General features: G+C 47.9%; 1 protein-coding gene across 1 annotated transcript in view; it reads left to right on the top strand.

The window, feature by feature from the left end:
* Positions 1-7,932: 7,932 nt before the first annotated feature.
* Positions 7,933-22,449, top strand: part of LOC120935585 — an 83,430-nt gene continuing 68,913 nt past the window's right edge. Inside the window, exons 1-2 of the mRNA XM_040347633.1 lie at positions 7,933-9,186; positions 16,038-16,264. Of these exons, the coding sequence (XP_040203567.1) occupies positions 8,136-9,186; positions 16,038-16,264 (1,278 nt within the window). The 5' untranslated portion in view covers positions 7,933-8,135. The remainder of the gene's footprint in view (positions 9,187-16,037; positions 16,265-22,449) is intronic.

The raw sequence follows: 22,449 nt of genomic DNA, 5'->3' as shown, positions 1-22,449 counted from the left end.
GTCACAGAGAGTAAAGGCAATTAAAGGTGTTTTCTAGCAAAAAATCTAGGGGGCATAACGTGGTTTACAGGACTTTGAAGGAGAAGTTGTACCAAAGCTCATTTGGCCCTGCTTCTCCTGCGGATCACAGGGGTGCAGTTAGTTCTGCACCCCTGTGACCCAGATTCAGCCAACAGCAGCCTAAAGGCCTCTGTTGGCTGACATCACTCAGCCGGTCCAGGCTCCGGAGAGATCCCGACTTTAATATTGGGGTCTGCCCAGGTGCCTGAGTGGCAGCTGGATCAGCCTCCCAGGCAATTACACGTGCCTGGAGTTTCTACCACTGCGGGTTACCGGTGCTGCCTGGACTGATATGGCTATCTCAGCGAGCTGCTGAGAGGGCCGCTCCCTGCCCCTCCACAGACAGTTTTTTTTTCTACCACTGCGGGTCACCGGTACTGTCTCATTGGCTAAGGAATTGCTGCCAGCTCCTCCTGCACAAGATTGCAGGGTGCTGTGGGACTGGTTTTGCAGCCTCCTAGGTGTGCAATGTGTTCATTCTCGCCTAGGCACAAATTGAGGAAGTGGGAGTGTGTTACTGGGGGGGGGGGGCACTTTAACTTTTGAGTGACGGTCCACTTTAAGGAGACAAAATGGTGTGAGGCTGTATTTGGGCTTTAAGACACTTTCAAGTGATCTAGAATTGACACAGCAGTTTTAGTTTTTCTCAGCCCCCCCATAACTTAGTTTTATTACCTGTTAAATCCTGCCAGTAGATCTGTAATTTATCCACTTTCTTTAACCAGTGTTGCCAACCTACCAGATTGGAATTTACTGACACGACACTCAAAATTTACTGGCACAACCACCTTTTTACTGACATTTCCAAAAGTTACAAAATGACTGTTTTAAGTAAATTTCAGTATTTGGGCTACAAACAAGTACAATGTGCAATTAACAATGTCATTTAAAAGTAGATAATAAAGCAAAAGGCATATTTCTTATTTTTAACATAGGTGAGTGTGTATCGTCATTTAAATAATGCACTGCGTCCCTTAATTTGGAAAAAATGGAAATAGGACGTTCCTTGGGACCTTTAAGATGCAATACCACATCTACAAGATTCATTAAAGGAGAAGTTCAGCCTGGGCTTGCACCCTAAGGCTCGTTTGGCTGGGCTTGCACCCTAAGGCCGCATACACACGATAGGATCGCCAGAGGACAACGGTCTGAAGGACCGTTTTCATCAGTCCAAATCTTTAAAATTTAACCGATGGACGCCTAACCGATAGGTCAAAACCGATCGTTAGTATGCAAAAGCATCGGTTAAAAACCCGCACATGCTCAGAATTGAGTCGACGCATGCTTGGAAGCATTGAACTTCGTCGTTGTGTTTTACGTCACCGCGTTCTGACACGATCGGTTAATTAACCGATGGTGTGTAAGCGCGACAGACCATCAGTCAGCTTCATCGGTTAACCGATGACAACGGTCCTTCGGACCGTTCTCATCGGATGGACTGATCGTGTGTACGAGGCTTGAAAGTCCCAAGGAACTTCCTATTTCCATATTTCTTACTTTATTTTGGATATTGTATGTAAGTAGCTCAGGGACAGGACTTAGAATGGGCTGGTACAACATAAAATTGACTCTCACAGTGACACTGACAGGTCACATCCCCGCCTGAGTCACAGTGACAGTCTCTCTCCATGCCAGGTGGTCGCTTCAGTCCACTCCATTGCAAACAGCACTGACAGTCCTGCTCCCGGCTTGCCTTTCTCCCATTCCGCCGACCTGCACACGATGCTCCTGCCGCTCCTCTTGGCTCCTTTGCACCATGACATCACCAGACATGCTCAGGCACCACCTCCCCCAGACTCGCTCCCCGCCGGTGCTGCCCGAACACACTCTAGCTGGCACTCGGATGGTGTCGGATGGCTCCGGACTGGAACTGCGCATTGGGTCACAGCCATATTTATTACTGGCAACCTTTTCCTGTCACCTGCATTTACTAGCATGTGAAAAGTGCCCATATTTTACTGGCTGCCAGTGAGAGGATGGTGGGCGGCAGCTGTCCTCAGAGAAAAGCCAACTCTGTTTATGAAAGACAAGGAGACAAAAAGGGAAGCGCCACCAAAGTGCAATATGTCAGATGCAAAGTTTTAATCTCAGAGGAAATGCACTTACAAGGTACAAATGTAAAACAGGCTCATCAGGCATAGCTCCCAACTGTCCCTGATTTGGAACAATGTCCCTTTGTCCCTCATTCTCCTCATTTGTCCCTCATTTTGGTCTGATCTGTATAGTTGTATAGAAAAAATGCACTTTTTAATCTCTCAAAAAGTGTTTTCCAGCCATAAACATTTCATCAGATTTCTAAATTGCTGCATTTGTAAATTCCATAAACCAATATAGGAATAGTAGTGATTAACCACTTAAGCCCCGGACCTTTAGGCAGCTAAATGCCCAGGCCAGGTTTTGCGATTCGGCACTGCGTCGCTTTAACAGACAATTGCGCGGTCGTGCGACGTGGCTCCCAAACAAAATTGGCGTCCTTTTTTCCCCACAAATAGAGCTTTCTTTTGGTGGTATTTGATCACCTCTGTGGTTTTTATTTTTTGCGCTATAAACAAAAATAGAGCAAGAATTTTGAAAAAAATGCAATATTTTTTACTTTTTGCTGTAATAAATATCCCCCAAAACATATATAAACATTTTTTTTTCCCTCAGTTTAGGCCGATACGTATTCTTCTACCTATTTTTGGTAAAAAAAAATCGCAATAGGCGTTTATCGATTGGTTTGCGCAAAATGTATAGCATTTACAAAATAGGGGATATTTTTATTGCATTTTTATAAAAAAAAAATTTTTACTACTCATGGCGGCGATCAGCGATTTTTTTCGTGACTGCGACATTATGGCGGACACTTCGGACAATTTTGACACATTTTTGGGACCATTGTCATTTTCACAGCAAAAAATGCATTTAAATTGCATTCTTTATTGTGAAAATGACAGTTGCAGTTTGGGAGTTAACCACAGGTGGCGCTGTAGGAGTTGTTCACCTAGTGTGTGTTTACAACAGTAGAGGGGTGTGGCTGTAGGTCTGATGTCATCGATTGTGTCTCCCCTATAAAGGGGATGACACGATCGATGCGCCGCCACAGTGAAGCACGGGGGAAGCCGTGTTTACATACGGCTCTCCCCGTTCTTCAGCTCCGGGGAGCAATCGCGACGGAGTGGCTAGAAACGAATAGCCGCGCCGTCGTCCCGGATCGCTCCCCGAGGGAATCCGCCCGCCGCACGCAGCGGGGGGGGGGTCCCGATCGGACCCCCGACCCGCGCAAAGGCAAGGACGTATATATACGCCCATCTGCTTGTCCGTGCCGACGTAAATAGTCGTGCGGCGGGCGTTAAGTGGTTAAAAAAAGCACTTGTGGGTTTAACCAATCTTTTTTTTTTTGGTACAAAACTCCTTTAAGGGGGCGTGCCAAGGGGTGTGTCTTATGCCTGCATACTTTTGTTGACAGGTGTCCCTCATTCCCCTCTCAAAAAGTTGGGAGGTATGATCAGGGTCTCATATAGCGCGGTGCGGTCTCGGGTCCATCTGGATCCATGGATCTGCAGGCAGGGTGTAAAATCCATCCTGTGGCCACCAGGAAACAGCCAGGTTCAACGTGGGGCACAGATGATGACGTCACCGGAAAGCGGGACCAGGGAGAGCACCGGAAGGAAGGTCAGACGAGAAACTACAGGCTACGTGCTCGGAGACAGGCTCCTTCTACAGGCCTACTGGAATACTGCAAGTGTTAGGCCCCATACACACGACCGAGGAACTCGACATGCCAAACACATCGAGTTCCTCGTCGAGTTCAGTGTGGAAGCCGCCGAGGAGCTCGGCGGGCCGACTTTCCTCATTGAACAACGAGGAAATAGAGAACATGTTCTCTTTTCGGCCCGACGAGTTCCTCGACGGGTTCCTCGCTGAAAAGTGTACACACAACCGAGTTTCTCGCCAGAATCCAGCTCCGATCGAGTTTCTGGCTGAATTCTGCCGAGAAACTCGGTCGTGTGTACGGGGCCTCATGGAATTTATGTGCTGAGGCCGCCAGGAGGACAGCAATCCGCAGCAGGCCAGCAGCATATGGGAATGTCAGTGAACTATAACACAGGTCTGATCTTGGGTATGTAGCACTACCCCCCTAGGAGCTGCTGGTTTAGATTTTGGGTTTTGTACGTTACCTCTAAGTTCGGGAAGAAAGTTTGTAGTAATTGGAATGTCCACACAAGATGTAAACCCTGTAGGCTTTATTTTCGCTGCATAAAACTTGTGAAGGAAGTAGAGAGTATAGAGAGAAGGGGAAGGTTCAGGTATGCGGTACAAAATGCACAAAAGTATTCAAAGTTCCAGTATTCACCACTCACTCCTGATTGGGTATTGCTCACCCGGATAGACCCCTCTCCCGCATTTTGCAGGTCTGTCCCAGGCACATTCATTCCAGGACAATACAGTGTCCCAGAATGAAACTGACACAGCCACCCCTCAGGGCCAATCTGATGCCCCCAAAAAAGGCCGCCACATCACTGCTTTACTCACTGACAGTACTTGTCCTGACCAGGAATGCCTGGAGGAGCACAATCCCCGCCCCCTGCTTGTGATTGGAGAAATCCTAAATCCCGCCTTTGATGTCCAATCACTGTGCTGTGATTCGTTACACCACAAGCTGATTTTTGGGAAGGGAGGGTGTCCCTGAATGGTAGTTTGGAAATGTGGTCACCCTAGCCTAGAGCGTAGGCCCCAGCCAGGATAACTGGGCCTACCAGGCAGAAATGCAGCCTTGGGCCAGCATGGCCCCGAGGCTAAATAATAACATGACACATACCTCACGCCAAGAGGGCCACGCGGTGAAGGGCCCCGAAAGACTGCGTCTGCCCCTTAAGTATCCCCTCCCAGCATGCACAGCGGGGTCACCACTCCCACTGCACCGCTGCCGAAGGAGGGACACCTAATACACCATGGTACACCTGCGTTCCAACATGGGCCTGAAGTGGTAACGCCAGTACCACAGCCAGAACAGAGGCAAATTTGTATATAATTCAACAGGTCTGGGCCCAGTTATTGGCCCAGACACCCCTTAATTTTGAAATAGCGCCTCCATCTTTGGGAGCAGGGCGTTCATACACCCCACATCCTACCCCCCCCCCCCCACCACCGCCACCACCCCCAGTGTCTGAGGGAAAAAAATAAACAAGCCTGAAGGTATAGTACCTGAACCAAAAACAACTGGGAGGGGGAGGAAAAGGAAGGAAAGAAGAAAAAGGAGAAGGAGAAGGAGAAGGAGAAGGAGAGCCCACCAGTGCCACCTATCAATGCCCTTCAGTGCCACCTCTCAGTGCCCACCAGTGCCACATATCAGTGCCCACCAGTGCCGCCTATCAGTGCCGCCTTATCGGTGTCCATCAATGCAGCCCATCGGTGCCCATCAGTGCAACCTCAGCGTACATCAACAAAGGAGAAAATTTACCTGTTTGCAAAATGTTATAACAAAATATTTTAAAACAATGTATTTTTTTTTTAAATCAGTATTTTTAATTGTTTTTAACAAAAAATAAAAACCGCAGAGGTGATCAAATACCACCAAAAGAAAGCTCTACTTGTGGGGAAAAAATTATCAAAATTTAATTTGGGTACAGGTATGACCGCGCAATTTTTATTCAAAGTGAGTCAGGGCTGTAAGCTGAAAATTGGTCTGGGCAGGAGGGGGTTTAAGTGCCCAGTAAGCAAGTGGTTAAATTCGCCTCAGAACCTGTGTACTTCATGTGTGTTTGGATTTAAAGGGATGAGGTGGAAACCTTGAAAGCATTTGGGGGGGGGGATAAAAGCACAGCTCAACCATTAGGCATTACTGCCCTGCAACTGCTCTTAACTAGACTCACTGAATCATCATGAGCCGCAGATCTAATCCAAATCATGTAATAAATGGCCGCAGCCGGGTCAGTATTTGAGGGTACGCCAAACCGTAAACAGCAACACAAAACACTGGCAAGCTATATAACTTGGATTACTGTATATTTAAAGTGGAGTTCCACCCAAAATTGGAACTTCCACTTTTCGGATTCCTCCCCTCCGGTGTCACATTTGACACCTTTCAGGGGGGGAGAGGAGCAGATACCTGTCTGATACAGGTATTATGCTCCCACTTCCAGGCATAGATCCCCCCTGCTGTCTTCTGGGAGACACACAGCAAGGGACCAGTGGGATTGTGCAGCACGAGTCGCGCATGCACAGTAGAGAACCAGGAAGTGAAGCTGCAAGGCTTCACTTCCTGATTCCCTTACCGAAGATGGCGGCAGCAGCACCCAAAAAACGAGCGATAGATCGGCTTCGGGTGCCATCAGCGTGGGCGCCCTGGACAGGTAAGTGTCCTTATTTTAAAAGTCAGCAGCTGCAGGATTTTTAGCTGCTGACTAAAAAAAAATATTAAAATTGGCGGAACTCCGCTTTAACCACTTAAGGACCCCTTCACGCTGATATACGTCAGCAGAATGGCACGGCTGGGCGCATCAACGTATAGGTACATTGTCCTTTAAGCCCAGCTCCGTGACCGTGACCGTGGAACTCGCGGACCCGATCGCCGCTGGAGTCCCGCGATCGGTCCCCGGAGCTGAAGAACGGGGAGAGCCGTGTGTAAACACGGCTTCCCCGTGCTTCACTATGGCGGCGCATCGATCGTGTGATCCCTTTTATAGGGGGGACACAATCGATGACGTCACACCTACAGCCACACCCCCCTACAGTTGTAAACACACACTAGGTGAACCCTAACTCCTACAGCGCCCCCTGTGGTTAACTCCCAAACTGCAACTGTCATTTTCACAATAAAGAATGCAATTTAAATGCATTTTTTGCTGTGAAATGACAATGGTCCCAAAAATGTGTCAAAATTGTCCGAATTGGCCGCCATAATGTCGCAGTCATGAAAAAATCGCTGATCGCCGCCATTAGTAGTAAAACATTTTTTTTAATAAAAATGCAATAAAACTATCCCCTATTTTGTAAACGCTATAAATTTTGCGCAAACCAACCGATAAACGCTTATTGCGATTTTTTTTACCAAAAATAGGTAGAAGAACACGTATCGGCCTAAACTGAGGAAAAAAAATATTTTTTTTTATATATTTTTGGGGGATATTTATTACAGCAAAAAGTAAAAAATATTGAATTTTTTTCAAAATTGACGCTTTATTTTTGTTTATAGCGCAAAAAATAAAAACCGCAGAGGTGATCAAATACCACCAAAAGAAAGCTCTATTTGTGGGAAAAAAAGGACGCCAATTTTGTTTGGGAGCCACGTCGCACGACCGCGCAATTGTCAGTTAAAGCGACGCAGTGCCAAATCGCAAAAAGGGGCAAGGTCCTTTAGCTGCATTTTGGTCCGGGTCTTAGGTGGTTAATATATAATTTTTTGTCGAATATATATATATATATATATATATATATATATATATATATATATATATATATATGTAATTGGTCACAGATAATATGGTCTGTCATCTGTCTGTCTGTCATCCTGAACCTCTGGCTTCGATACATTGGGTCACTGAACAAGCAAACAAACAAAATATTAAAGCCAGAGGTTGATAACAGCCAGTTCGGTTATGGAAGCTCCCTTTATTTCCAGTAAGAGATTCGTTTTAATGAAAATACACTGATGTGGACTGACATTGCAACTTGATGACAAGACTGAGCACTACGCATGCGCAGGAGTGACGTTCCGTCCATTTACACTTTTGATAAGTTGGAACTTTTGATAGAGCAGTGCAGTGACACTTCGACGTCATGCGTCCCGTTTAACACGTAACGACGTACGTGCGTGACTGCCTGCTTCTACGCCTGCGCATTACGCGCCAGCCGCCTCTGCGCCTGCGCAGTGTAAACTTACCAGTTTTCCGGGGTTGCGAGCCTGCGCAGTGGCTCGGGGCGCTCTCGCGGTATTACCGGCGAACGGGAAGTGCGGCTGTCGAGAGGGAGCGGCTGGGAAAAGTAACGGGACCTGGTCTGTTACGTCACTCGGCCCCTCGACCGGGCACCCCCAGCGGCCCCTCTCTTTAAGGGCTGATATGACGTCATACTATCATTAGGCCTTCCCTGCGATGACGTCACCCGCGCCCTCCCTGGACATTAAGATGGAGGACCCCGGGCAGCAGCCTGACAACAAGAACACCCTGAAGAAGACCAAGTTCGACCTGCGCATCGTCCAGTCCTACCTGCAGCGGGCCCGGGAAGAGCGCCCCCTGCTGGCCGTCCCCGTGGAGGAGCTGGACGCCCACCTGGCCAGCTTCATCCGCACCCACCGCAAGCAGGACGGCTCGGAGTACGAACCGGGCACCCTGCGTGGCATCCTGGGCAGCCTGGACCGCCACTTCGAGAGGTGCGGCTACCCGCACGCCATCTACCGCTCCCGCGACACCAAGTTCCTGAGGACGGTGGCCGCCATGAAGGAGAAGCAGAGCTACCTGAAGACCATCGGCAAGGGGAACCACCCGCACCACGCCGAGCCCCTGACCGAGCGCGAGATCGAGCTGCTCTACGCCACCGGCGCCATCGGCCTCCACAACCCCACCGCCCTCCTCTACATGCTCTTCTTCAACATCGGCCTCCACTTCAGCCTCCGCACCATGGAGCAGCACAACCTCAAGTGGGGCGACATCACCCTCAAGGCCGACGCCCAGGGGCGCAAGTACCTGGAGCACACCAAGAAGCTGTCGCCGGGCCGCGGGGGCGGCGGCGGCGCCAAGTTCCACCCCTCGCACACCATGCGCATGCAGATCTACGAGAGCCCCGAGCAGCCGGAGCGCGACGTGGTAAAGGCCTACGAGAAGTACTCGGTGGAGAGGCCGGAGAAGATGAAGTGCGAGGACGCCCCTTTTTACCTGACGCCACAGCCCGACTGCCGGCCCGGCTACGCCCGCTGGTTCAAGAACCTGCCAATGGGGGAGTCCAGGATTCGCGGCATCATGAAGCACCTGAAGATGGCCGCCGGGCTGTCGCCGCAGAGAAAGATCTTGGGGCGCTCCCCGCTAAAGAGCCCCGTCTTGCTGGGGAGCAGCATGGCTTCCATTCTGTCCGCCCAGGTCAAGGCCCTGAGAGGGGAACCGTCGCTGAACGGCTGCCGGAGCAACGGTGTCGCCATAAAGAAGGAGGGTGGGTAGAAAGCAACGGTGGGGGCCATGGCACTCACCAGACATCCGTCTAATCCAGGGGTCTCCAAACTACGGCCCTCCAGTTGTTCAGGAACTACAATTCCCTTCATGCCCAGTCGTCTGTGAATGTCAGTTTTACAATGCCTCATGGGACGTGTAGTTCCTCAGCAGCTGGAGATCTGTAGTTTGGAGATCCTTGGTCTAATCCATTATATCATGTTAGCCAACTAACAAAAGTATTGGGACGCCTGCCTTTACACGCACATGAACTTAAATGGAATACCAGTCTTAAAGCGGAGGTTCACCCAAATAACATGCATATAAGATCATATTCTTTATACTTCCAACATGTACAGTATGCCCTTTTTTTTTTTTTGGCTCTACGTACCTTATTATGGCTATTTTTAGGGCTGCAACGGATCACAGGTGATCCGAACGGGTCACCCCCTTCGGATCGGCACACACTGTGATCCGCGGATTGCCGTGGCTCCGGAGCTAGGCCGAAGCCGCGGCCTGTCCTAATGTTATGTCCGCGGCTCCGGAGCTAGGCCGAAGCCGCGGCCTTTCCTAACGTTATGGCCGCGGCTTCGGCCTACCTCCGGAGCCATGGCTATAACGTTAGGAAAGGCCGCGGCTTCTGCCTAGCTCCGGAGCCGCGGCAATAACGTTAGGAAAGGCCGCGGCTTCGGGCCTCCAAGGCCGCGGCCATCTTGGTACACCCGGCAGCAGTCCTCCTCCTCTGTTTACACCCACAGAGGAGGAGGAGCCCGCACTCGGACACACCGCTGGAACGGAAGTGACTCGGTCTTACCTGAGAGGGGGGGTTTTCTTGCCTGAGGGGGGGGCTGTTTTGCCTGAGTCAGAGGGCTGTCTTGCCAGAGGGGGGGGGGGCTGTCTTGCCTGAGGGGGGGGGGGGCTGTCTTGCCTGAGGGTATGTGATGTGGATATTACAGTGGGGGGGATTTTTTTTTTTTTTTTCGATCCGAAAAATGATCCGATCCGTGACTCCTGATCCGAGGAACAATCCGAACCGTGAGTTTTTTGATCCGTTGCACCCCTAGCTATTTTCCACCTGGCTTCCGGGTACTCACTCCGGCGGGAGTAGGCGTTTCTATGCAGAGGCGCAATGTCACCTGGGACTTCGCCCAGATGATTTTGACGTCCTTGAGAAAAAGTCCCCCCCGCGCCCCCCTATTGCGTAGGCGTGTCACGAGAGTCACAGAGTTTTCGAAAGTAGCCGTACTGCGAGTCCGCTCTACACGGCGCCTGCGCACCGACTAGGAGCCGTGTAGAGCTGACTGCGCAGGCGCCGTATAGAGCTGACTCGCAGTTCGGCTACTTTCGGAAACTCCGTGACTCTCGTGACGTGCCTACGCAATAGGGGGCGTGGGGGCTTTTTCTCAAGGATGTCAATCATCTGGGCGAAGTCCCAGGTGACATTGCGCCTCTGCATAGAAACGCCTACTGCCGCGGGAGTGAGTTCCCGGAAGCCGGGTGGAAAATAGCCATAATGAGGTATGTAGAGCCAAAAAAAAGGGCATACTGTTCATGTTGGAAGTTTAAAGAATATGGGCCATATTCTCCTAGATTTCCCGCGGGCGGCATGTAAGCCATTTACACTCCGCCGCCCCAACCTACAGGAGCAAGTGCTGTATTCCCCAAACACTTGCTCCGTAGTTTGGGGCAGCGGAGTGTAAATGGCCCGGCGTAGCCACGCGTATCTCCAAGGGGGCGGCTTCTATTTAAATTAAGCGCGCCCCCGATTCTAACGAACTGCGCATGCGCCGGGCTTAAAATAGCCCAGTGCGCATGCTCCAGTTCTCGGCGTAAAACGTCAATGACGCCGACGTGTGCGTCATTGACGTAAATTCGTAGTCAAGAACGACTTAGGGAAACGACGTAGCCGACGGAAAAACACGACGCGGACCCGACGCCATACTTAACATGGCCTACGTGGGACTTGCGTAAACTTACCCCTCATATAGCAGGGGTAAGTTTACGCTTACGTTAGCGACGGTTACGCAAATTCGTTCTGGAATCGGCGTATCAGGCTCATTTGCATAAACAAATGAGACCTGAACGTAAACGCCATCTAGCGGCGGGCGGAGTAATTACATTTAAGATCCGACAGTGTAAGTGACTTACACATGGCGGATCTTAAGTGTATCTATGCGAAAATGATTCTAAGAATCAGTCGCATAGATACGCGGCCCAAAAAAGAGAGATACGATGGAGTATCCTGAGATACTCCATCGTATCCTTACTCAGAATATGGCCCTATGATCTTATATACATGTTATTTGGGTGAACCTCCGCTTTAAGCCTTGTTTTCTCGGCAAGAAAGCTGCTAGGTGAGCTTTTTTGCAATGAAAAACATGCGTGTGTATGGTTTCTCGTCGGGGAAAACTGCAGAGAATCTCGACGAGAAAAATAGAACCTGCTCTCTTTTCCACGTCTGGATTCTCTGCAGTGTTTTCCTGCCGAGAAAACCGAGTGTGTGTATGCTTACCTGGCCCTGGTAAGCCTGCGCATACTCGATGAGACTTCAAAGCATGCACGATAGCTTACAAGGCATAGTGTGGGGTGTAGCAAGATGGCGGCGACGGCATCGAATGTGAAGAGCGCATGCACACGTCACCACGTTCTTGCCATTCAAAAGAACGGTTCTTTTGAATGGGATGTGTGTACACTCGGCGAGCAAGAAAGCTTGCCAGTAATCTCGTCAGGAAAACCAACGCTTTTTTCCTGATGACATTACCGGCCGTGTGTACGAGGCTTTAGTCTGAAGTATGTGTAGGAGAGGAATAAGGAGGGTAAGAGGGTAGGTAGTCTGTGCAGAAGGAGCGAACCGGCAACTCGGCAGCTTCTCCATAGAAAACTTTATCATAGCATCATAGCAGTAACATCATCGAAAATGTTGACGCGTTTCGGCCCAATCCTTCATCATAGCATCATTTTTTGTTGTTTTTAATGCTATGATGAAGGTTTAGACCGAAACGTGTCAACATTTTGGATGATGTTACTGCTATGATGCTACAATAACGTTTTTTTTGAGTTGCCGGCTCATGCTTGTTATGGAAACTGGGAACTCAATTAGCCAGAGCACTGACCACTCTGCACACTAAATTGTACTATACAGCGGTAGAAAATAAAATACTGACAAGAAACACAAACTCCTGCGCACAAGTGGGATCCTTGATAATTAGTCAGATATCTACATACAGTTCTCCTTGAATGTCAAAAAAAACCCGTAGTAACAGAGGCCTTGCTGCCCTTCATGGATGGGGGAATCCTAATAGAAGACAAAAAGGGAGAAAGAAAGGCGCACCAGCCTCGTGTACTACCGTTTGACAAATTTTACAAATTTTATGTTGTTATTTTGTTATTTCATTAAAATTTGTCAAACGGTAGTACACGAGGCTGGTGCGCCTTTCTTTCTCCCTTTTTATACAGCGGTAGAGCTTGGGTGAGTTTTCTCTTGCTAGTATATGCAGAAGAGGGTAGAGCAGTTGGGGGTATGTTCAGGAGAAGGGGGTAGAGCAATGGGGAGTATGTGCAGGAGAAGGGGGTAGAGAAATGGGGAGTATGTGCAGGAGAAGGGGGTAGAGCAATGGGGAGTATGTGCAGGAGAAGGGGGTAGAGCAATGGGGAGTATGTGCAGGAGAAGGGGGTAGAGCAATGGGGAGTATGTGCTGTGCAGGAGAGAAGTTCACAGGGTAGAACAATGGGTAGTATGTGCAGCAGTGGAGTGGGCAATATGGGAGAGGAGTGGAGTGCTCAGCATAGGAAAGCAGGCATTATGTGGGAGAAGTAGTTCAATGTATCTCTTTGTGGTGGTATACAGAGGAGAGGATCCAATGGGTGTGCTGGTTGTGGGATTTAGAAGGGAGTCCAATGGATGTCGTGGTGGTGGTATACAGAGGAGGATCCAATGGGTGTGCTGGTTGTGGGATTTAGAAGGGAGTCCAATGGATGTCGTGGTGGTGGTATACAGAGGAGGATCCAATGGGTGTGCTGGTGTTGGGATACAGAGCAGAGTCCAGTGAGTGTACTTGGCGTGGGATATAGAGGAGTCCTTTTTGTTTGCTAGGTGTAGGATTTAGAAGAGTCCAATGGGTGTGCTGGTGGTGGAATACAAAGGGGAGTCCAGTGAGGGTGCTAGGGGTGGCACACAGGGGAAGGTCCAATTGGGCCGCACTGCTTGCCTTTTAAAAAAATAAATTTAGTGATGTATTAATGAATACAGAGCTGGAGAAAATTACGACAATGACGTCTTGTCGGGAGGCAGCAGTAAGGCACAATGGCGTCTTGTCGGGAGGCGGCAGTAAGGCACAATGACGTCTTGTCGGGAGGCGGCAGTAAGGCACAATGACGTCTTGTCGGGAGGCGGCAGTAAGGCACAATGACGTCTTGTCGGGAGGCGGCAGTAAGGCACAATGACGTCTTGTCGGGAGGCGGCAGTAAGGCACAATGACGTCTTGTCGGGAGGCGGCAGTAAGGCACAATGACGTCTTGTCGGGAGGCGGCAGTAAGGCACAATGACGTCTTGTCGGGAGGCGGCAGTAAGGCACAATGACGTCTTGTCGGGAGGCGGCAGTAAGGCACAATGACGTCTTGTCGGGAGGCGGCAGTAAGGCACAATGACGTCTTGTCGGGAGGCGGCAGTAAGGCACAATGACGTCTTGTCGGGAGGCGGCAGTAAGGCACAATGACGTCTTGTCGGGAGGCGGCAGTAAGGCACAATGACGTCTCTACTTCCTGATTGGCAGAGACACAGATGCACCCGCTGCTGTCAATCAAAGTCAGTAAGCTAATCAAGAGAGAGAGACAGAGGTCTCTGATCGCTAATCAAGGTGCTTGCTGTGGGGGCACCCGACAGAAGTGGGGGACCAGGAGAGCAGAAGAGGAACCCGAGAATAGCAAGAAAGTATAATGTGTGTCTAGTTTAAAAAAAAAAAAACTTTACTATCACTTTACGTTTTTTTTACCACTTCCCGCAAAGCGACGTACCTGTACCTGACGGGGTAAAGCCTGCGGTACTACTAAGTGCAAAGGAGGGATTCCTCCATAAAGAGTACCTGTCACTGCCTATTACTGTCACAAAGTGCTTTACATTCCTTGTGACAGCAATAAAAGTGATCAGATTTTTATTTTTTAAAGGGACGGTGTAATAAAAAATAAACTTAAGTCGCGCCCACAAATGTAAACAGTGTTCAAATCACACACGTGAGGTATTGGCGCGATTGTCGGAGTGAGAGCAATTCTAGCATTAGATCTCTGTAACTCTAAACTGGTAATCGTTACATTTTTTTTTAAAGCATCGCCTATGGAGATTTTTAAGTAACGTAGTTTGTCGCCATTCCATGAGTGTGGGCAATTTTAAACCGTAACATGTTAGGTTTCTATTTACTCGGCGTGACATCATCTTTCACAATATACAAAAATGTTGGGCTAACTTTTTACTGTTCAGTTATTTGTGAAGTGTATTTTTTCCCCAAAAAATGTTTGAAAAGCCGCTGCGCAAATACAGTTTGACATGAAATATTGAAACGACCGCCATTTTATTCTCCAAAATTAAATATTGTTTGGGGGTTCTAAGTAGAGGTAGACCGATATGGGTTTTTCTCTGGCCGATGCCGTTATTTAGAAATCGGGGCGGCCGATATATGATGCCGATTTATGCGGCCGATATTTTAGGCCGATTTTATTTTTTTTGGTGGCACTGGCTCGTGGCACTGGATGCCACTAATTGGCACTGGAAGATGGCACCAGCAGAAGGCACTGATTGGCAGGTGGCACTTATTGACACTGGCAGGTTGCACTGGATGGCACTGAAATATGGTACTAGCAGATGGCACTGATTGGCAGGTGGCACTAATTGACACTGGCAGGTGGCACTGATTGGCAGATGGCACTGGTTGGCACTGGCAGATGGCACTGACACAGGTGACACTGGCAAGTGGCACTGGTTGGCACTGACTGGCAGGTGGCACTAATTTGCACTGGATGGCAATAGTTAGCACTGGCAGATGGCATTGGTTGGCATTGGCAGGTGGCACTGATGGCTTTAGTTGGCACTGGATGGAAGGTGGCACTGGTATTGGCACTGGATAGAAGTTGGCACTGGATAGAAGGTGGCATTGGATGGTGGCACTGGATAGAAGGTGGCACTGGATAGAAGGTGGCACTGGTATTGGCACTGGATAGAAGGTGGCACTGGATAGGTGGTACTGGTATTGGCATTGGCAGATGGTACTGGACGGCAAGTGGCACTTATTGGCACTGTCAGGGGGCACTGGTGCAAAAAAAAAATAGTGTCACTCACCACCCTCAGTACAACAGACCCCCTCCCTTCAGGATAGACACCCACCCCCCTCCTCAGTACAGACCCCCCCCCCCCCCCACCGTAGTACAGACACCAGAGTGCCGTGTCTGTCCCACGAGCGCGGGCCCCTCCTCTCTGTGGGTGTAAACAGAGGAGGGCCGCCGTGCTGGGTGTACCAAGACGGCCGCGGCTCCGGAGCTAGGCCGAAGCCGCGGCCTTTCCTGATGCTGTGACCGTGGCGTCAATCCGCGGATTGCCGATGCCGATTTCTCCAAAACGGCCAAATATCGCCCGATATATCGGTCGACATCTAGTTCTAAGTAATTTTCTAGCAAAAAATACAGATTTGAACTTGTAAGCAACAAGTGTCAGAAATAGGCTTGGTCCTTAGATGGTTAACCATTGTTTTGGCGGTTATGGGGCTGACAGGGAAGCAGATTTCTGATATTGTGTGTCGCCATCTTTTTCTGTGGTTTGTCTCAATCTGAAGCTTCCTGCTCACTAATATCGCTCTCTCCTGTAAACAGAAGAGGACGCGTATGGTCAGGACGATTCATCGGACACAGAGGTCGGGTACAAAGCTCTGGGGCTTCGCAGCTTCGGTACCAGAGAGAGACTGTCGGAGAGCGACAGAGCCATTCCTTCCAGCGTTGTCGGCAGCCCCAGACTCGCCAAGATTAAGGAGGAGTGGGAGCCAGAAGAGGCGTCGGCCAAGGGAGTCAATGTGAAGGAGAAGAGCGTCTTTCCGGGACAGGTGAGGGTGATTGCGCTTCTGTGGATACGCTCAACATCCATTTGGTTTCCCAAAGACCAGATTGTCCAAATGCCAACGGGCTAAGCCAGGGTTTTTCAAAGCATGCCAAAATACGAATGTAGTCATGTTTTTTTTTTGTTTTCTTCTAAGAAGCGAAGGGTGTTAGAGGTAAGTGGTTGGATACAGCTTATTAACCACTTAAGCCCCAGACCATTTTGCTGGTCAAAGACCAGGCCACTTTTTGTGATTCGGCACTGCGTCGCTTTAACTGACAATTGCGCGGTCCTGCGACGTGGCTCCCAAACAAAATTGGCGTCCTTTTTTTCCCCACAAATAGAGCTTTCTTTTGGTGGTATTTGATCACCTCTGTGGTTTCTATTTTTTGCGCTATAAATTTTGAAAAAAAAATCTATTTTTTACTTTTTGCTGTAATAATTATACCCCAAAAATATATTTAAAAAAAATGTTTTTCCTCGGTTTAGGCCGATACGTATTCTTCTACATATTTTTGGTAAAAAAATCGCAATAAGCGTTTATTGATCGGCTTACGCAAAAGTTATAGCGTCTACAAAATGGGGGATAGTTTTATTGCATTTTTATTAATAATATATATATTTTTTTTTTTTACTAGTACTGGCGGCGATCAGAGATTTTTTATCGTGACTGCGACACACATCGGACAATTTTGACACATTTTTGGGACCATTGTAATTTTTACAGCGATCAGTGCTATGAAAATGACACTGGCAGTGAAGGGGTTAACCACTAGGTGGCGCTGTAGGGGTTAAGTGTGCCCTAGGGAGTGATTCGTACTGTAGGGGGGATGGGCTGTGTGTGACAGAACAGTGATCACCGCTTCCGATTACAGGAAGCTGTGTACACTGTCCTGTCACTAGGAAATGCTTGTTTACATAAGCATTTCCCCCTTCTTCCTCACGTGACACGATCGCGGGTATGCCCACGGACATCGAGTCGGTGGGACCCGCGGTCCGAGTCACCGAGCTTGCGGCGGGCATGCGTGTGCACAATGCCGGCTTCTTAAAGGGGACGTATATGTGTGTGTGTGTGTGTGTGTGTGTGTGTGTATATATATATATATGTATGTATATATATATATATATATATATATATATATATATATATATATATATATATATATATATATATATATATATATATATATATATATATAATATTTTTAAAAGAGAAGTATTGGAATATTTTTTTTTTACCGTAATCATACTTACCTAGATGGATGCAGCATTGGACCCCCGGTGCCTCTTCATTGAGAACCGAGCCACTGAACATCGCCAATGGCTCGGTTCTCGCAGATCTCCGCTCTGCCTCCCCATGCTCACTGGAGCGTTGAGCTGTGGAGGGAAGGGGAGCGGCCGTCTCAGGCTCTCATTGGTTCGCTGAGATGGGTATCAGTCCAGGCAGCTGATGGAACAGGACTGCCATTGTCGGGATGATGCGGTGCCTGGACTGTGATGTCAGCAGGGAGTGGACTTCAGATCGCTCTCTGCTGAAAATGAGTCACAGGAGTGCAAAACGAATTGTATTCCTGTGTCCCAGAGGAGAAGCCCAGCCAAACGAGCTCAGGCTGGACTTCTCATTTAAAGTAGTTGTAAAGAAAAAATGTTTTCACCTTCATGCAATCTATGCATTAAGGTGAAAAAACATTGAATGCTGACGCCCCCCCTCCCCCAAGCCCCCTTTATACTTACCTGACCCCTCGAAAGTCCAGCGCGCGGTCCCGAGATCCTCTTCGCCGCTCAGCCTGGCCGCTGATTGGCTAGAGCGGATGGATTGAGAGCAGCGCAGCCATTGGCTGGCGCTGCTGTCAATCACATCTAGTGACGCGGCGCACCGAGGGCCACTCACTGTATCACGGGAGTGCACCCGCAATTACTCACCACCATGCAAGCTCTCACATGACTGTGGTCAGTACTTGCGGGGAGGACCAGAGACAGCCGCCGAGGGACCCCAGAAGACGTGGATCGGGGCCACTCTGTGCAAAACGAACTGCACAGTGGAGGTAAGTATGACATGTTTGTTATTTTAAAGGGAAAAAAAATCCTTTAGTAACCCTTTAATAATAATAATGATGTCATAAGCCAAAAAAATAAAGGGGGTGGTTGTGTATCACATATAATAAATACAATAAATTCATAATAGACAGGTACATGATAATATTCCTATGAACAACTAAATAAGAAATATAGGTTGTAAAAATCAGCACATTACTGGGATTTTTTTTCTTCTATATTATAGTATAGAAAAGTAACCTGGTAATAATTACATAATAATACATAAGGACTATAGGCTGTAGAGGTCAAACTGTCTTGCCGTGGTGAAACTCGTCTTGCATAATATAGACATATGTCATAATATTGCATGATTGAAGTATAGATCCAACTGTCTTGACATTGGATTCAGTATACAGAGATGAGGGGGGGACATGACACCAGGGACACTATGCAGGGAACACTTAACCCCTACAGCGCCACCTAGTGGTTAACCCCTTCACTGCCAGTGACCTTTTCACAGTAACCAGTGCATTTTTATAGCACTGATCGCTGTGAAAATGACAATGGTCCCAAAAATGTGTCACATGTGTCCACTATAATGTCACAGTCACGGAAAAAATCACTGATCGCCGCCATTACTAGAAAAAAAAAATGTATAAAAATGCCATAAAACTAGCCTCTATTTTGTAAACGGTATAACTTTTGCGCAAACCAATCAATAAACGCTTATTGTGATTTTTTTTTTTTTTTTTACTTCCAACTGACTTGACTACGCGTTTCGTGGCTCATGACCACTCGTCAGGAGTAAAAAGTCAAGGATCTCTATAAGTGTAAATAATTAACAAGGTGTATAATGGAAAAAGATTTCCCGAAGGAAAGGATCTATACAAAACATGGGATCTGATACTTGCATATTAACTCAAACAGAAAGCTCAGCTTCAAGAGCGGGAGAAGGGGGTGACAGATATAACGGCTGACCCGGGGCTGAGGCAGGGATTGCCCATACAGACCCTGGGAGCTGCCAAGGAAGAGGGGCAGATGACCGTATGATGGTCCACATGGAGTGTCTGGTATTCCCTGCTTCCTTCACCTGCGAGGAACTTCCCTTGAGTTTATCACCGTGTTGCAATATATGTACATTTTTCCTGGAGGTTTCTTGGGACCCCTTGTATTCACCGAGCAACTTTGCATGTGGTTGGTTCTTCTCATTCCACTGCCGTGATTTTTTATTTTTTTTGTATTTTTTTTTGTTCTTTTCACATTCTCACGGTTCTATAGAGATATGCTTCAGCATGCCTCTCCCCTCCCTGATTTCACTCCTTGCATATCCCTTCTGGGTTCACTGGGACACATCTCTACCACATCATCACACTTTTCCTCTATACATTAATATAATCACGTAGATGTCTTTTACTCAAGAATATTTTTATATTTTTCACGCTTTTTATTTTTTTTTATTTTTTATATCAGTGTGGGTTAGATGTCCCCCCCCTTTTTTCTCACTCCATGTGCACCACCATACAGTTATCTGGCCCTCTCCTTGGCTGCTCCCAGCGTCTGTATGGGCTATCCCTGCCTCAGCCCCGGGTCAGATGTTATATCTGACACCCCCTCCTCCTGCTCTTGAAGCTGGGCTTTCAAGTTAAAGCGGGAGTTCACCCAAAAATTTTTTTTTAACATTAGATTGGGCCTAATTACGGGAAGCAGAATCGGGTGTTTTGATTAAAATCAATGCAGTACTTACCTTTTTTGAGATAGATGTTCTCCCGCCGCTTCCGGGTATGGTCTTCGGGACTGGGCTTTCCTATTTGATTGACAGCCTTCCGACGGGCGCATACAGCGCGTCACGAGTTGCCGAACGTCGGTGCGGCGCTATATGGCACCTGTGCACCGACGTTCGGCTACTTTCGGAAACTGGTGACGCACTGTATGCGACGGTCGGAAGGCTGTCAATCAAATAGGAACGCCCAGTCCCGCAGCCCATACCCGGAAGAGGCGGGAGAACATCTATCTCAAAAAAGGTAAGTACCACATTGATTTTAATCAAAACACCTGATTCTGCTTTCCGTAATTAGGCCCAATCTACTGTTAAAAATTGATTTTTTGGGTGAACCTCCACTTTAATATGTAAGTATCAAATCCCATGTTTTGTATAGATCCTTCCCTTTTTTTTTTTTTCAACTTTTTCCATTATACACAACAACAAAGGCCCAACAGGCCACATACAAATGTAAAACAAATCATGCAATATTATGACATATGTCTATATTATGCAAGAAGAGTTTCACCACGGCAAGACAGTTTGACCTCTACAGCCTATAGTCCTTATGTATTATTATGTAATTATTACCAGGTTACTTTTCTATACTATAATATATAAAAATAAAAAAATTCCCAGTAATGTGCTGATTTTTAGAATGTCAATACAGCCTTATTTTTACAACCTATATTATATTTAGTTGTTCATAGGAATATTATGATGTACCTGTATATTATGAATTTATTGTACGGTATTTATTATATGTGATACACAACCCCCTTTACTTTATTTTTTCTTTTTTTTTTTGGGCTTGTTATGACATATTACTAAATCACATCATGTATTTTCAATTATGGAACCTTTTACTTTGATTCCTAACTAAGTTTTCAATAGCATGCATTTATTACAATATTTATCTTTAACCACTTAAGGACCGCCTCCTGCAGATATACGTCGGCAGAATGGCACGGCTGGGCACAGGTACGTCGCCTTTAAGAGCCCAGCAGTGGGTCTTGCGCGCGCCACCGGCGTGCGCATGCGACCCGGTCCGAAGCTCCGCGGGACCCACGGACCCGATCGCCGCCGGTGTCCCGCGATCGGGTCACAGGAGCTGAAGGACGGGGAGAGGTGAGTGTAAACACACCTTCCCCGTCCTTCTGTGTGGCAGTGATACTGATCGTCTGTTCCCTGGTATAGGGAACAGACGATCATTGACGTCACTCTTACAGCCACACCCCCCTACAGAAAGAATCACTCCCTTAAAGCACACTTAACCTCTTAGCAGCCCCTAGTGATTAACCCCTTCACTGCCAGTGTCATTTTCACAGTAACCAGTGCATTGTTATAGCACTGATCGCTGTGAAAATTACAGTGGTCCCAAAAAATGGGTCAAAAGTGTCCGATGTGTCCGCCATAATGTTGCAGTCAAGAAAAAATCGCTGATCACCGCCATTACTAGTAAAAAAAAAAAATAATAAAAATGCCATAAAACTACCCCCTATTTTGTAAACGCTATAACTTTTGCGCAAAACCAATCAATAAACGCTTATTGCGATTTTTTACGAAAAATATGTAGAAGAATACGTATCGGCCTAAACCTGAGGAAAAAAAATTTTTTTATATGTTTTTGGGGGATATTTATTACAGCAAAAAGTAAAAAATATTTTTTTTTTCAAAATTGTTGCTTTATTTTTGTTTATAGCGCAAAAACTGAAAACCGCAGAGGTGATCAAATACCACCAAAATAAAGCTCTATTTGTGGGGAAAAAAAGGACGCCAATTTTGTTTGGGAGCCACGTCGCACGACCGCGCAATTGTCAGTTAACCACTTGCCGTCGCCGCACCGTCGAAATACGTCCACAAGGTGGCTCTCCTAGGCGAGAGCACGTAATATGACGTCCTGCCTATTAGCCGCCACTAGGGGCGCACGCGCGCCGCCGAAGGCGCGCGCCCCCCGCTCGCCCCCGACTCCCGTGCGTGTGCCCGGCGGGCGCGATCGCCGCCGGGCACACGCGATCGCTCGGTACAGAGCGGGGAACGGGAGCTGTGTGTGTAAACACACAGCTCTCGTTCCTGTCAGCAGGGGAAATGCTGATTTTCTGTTCATACAATGTATGAACAGAGGATCAGTGTTTCCCCTAGTGAGGCCACCCCCCCCCCCCCCCCCCCCCCACAGTAAGAACACACCCAGGCATACTTAACCCCTTCCCCGCCCCCTAGTGTTAACCCCTTCACTGCCAGTGGCATTTTTATAGTAATCTAATGCATTTTTATAGCACTGATCGCTATAAAAATGCCAATGGTCCCAAAAATGTGTCAAAAATGTCCGAAGTGTCCGCCATAATGTCGCAATACCGAAAAAAAAAATCGCTGATCGCCGCCATTACTAGTAAAAA

This window comes from Rana temporaria, chromosome 4 (genome assembly GCF_905171775.1).
Source record: "Rana temporaria chromosome 4, aRanTem1.1, whole genome shotgun sequence".
In the NCBI taxonomy this organism is placed as follows: Eukaryota; Metazoa; Chordata; class Amphibia; order Anura; family Ranidae; genus Rana; species Rana temporaria.
The sequence above is the reverse complement of the archived record's forward strand: the minus strand, read 5'-3'. Positions and strand labels throughout refer to the sequence as shown.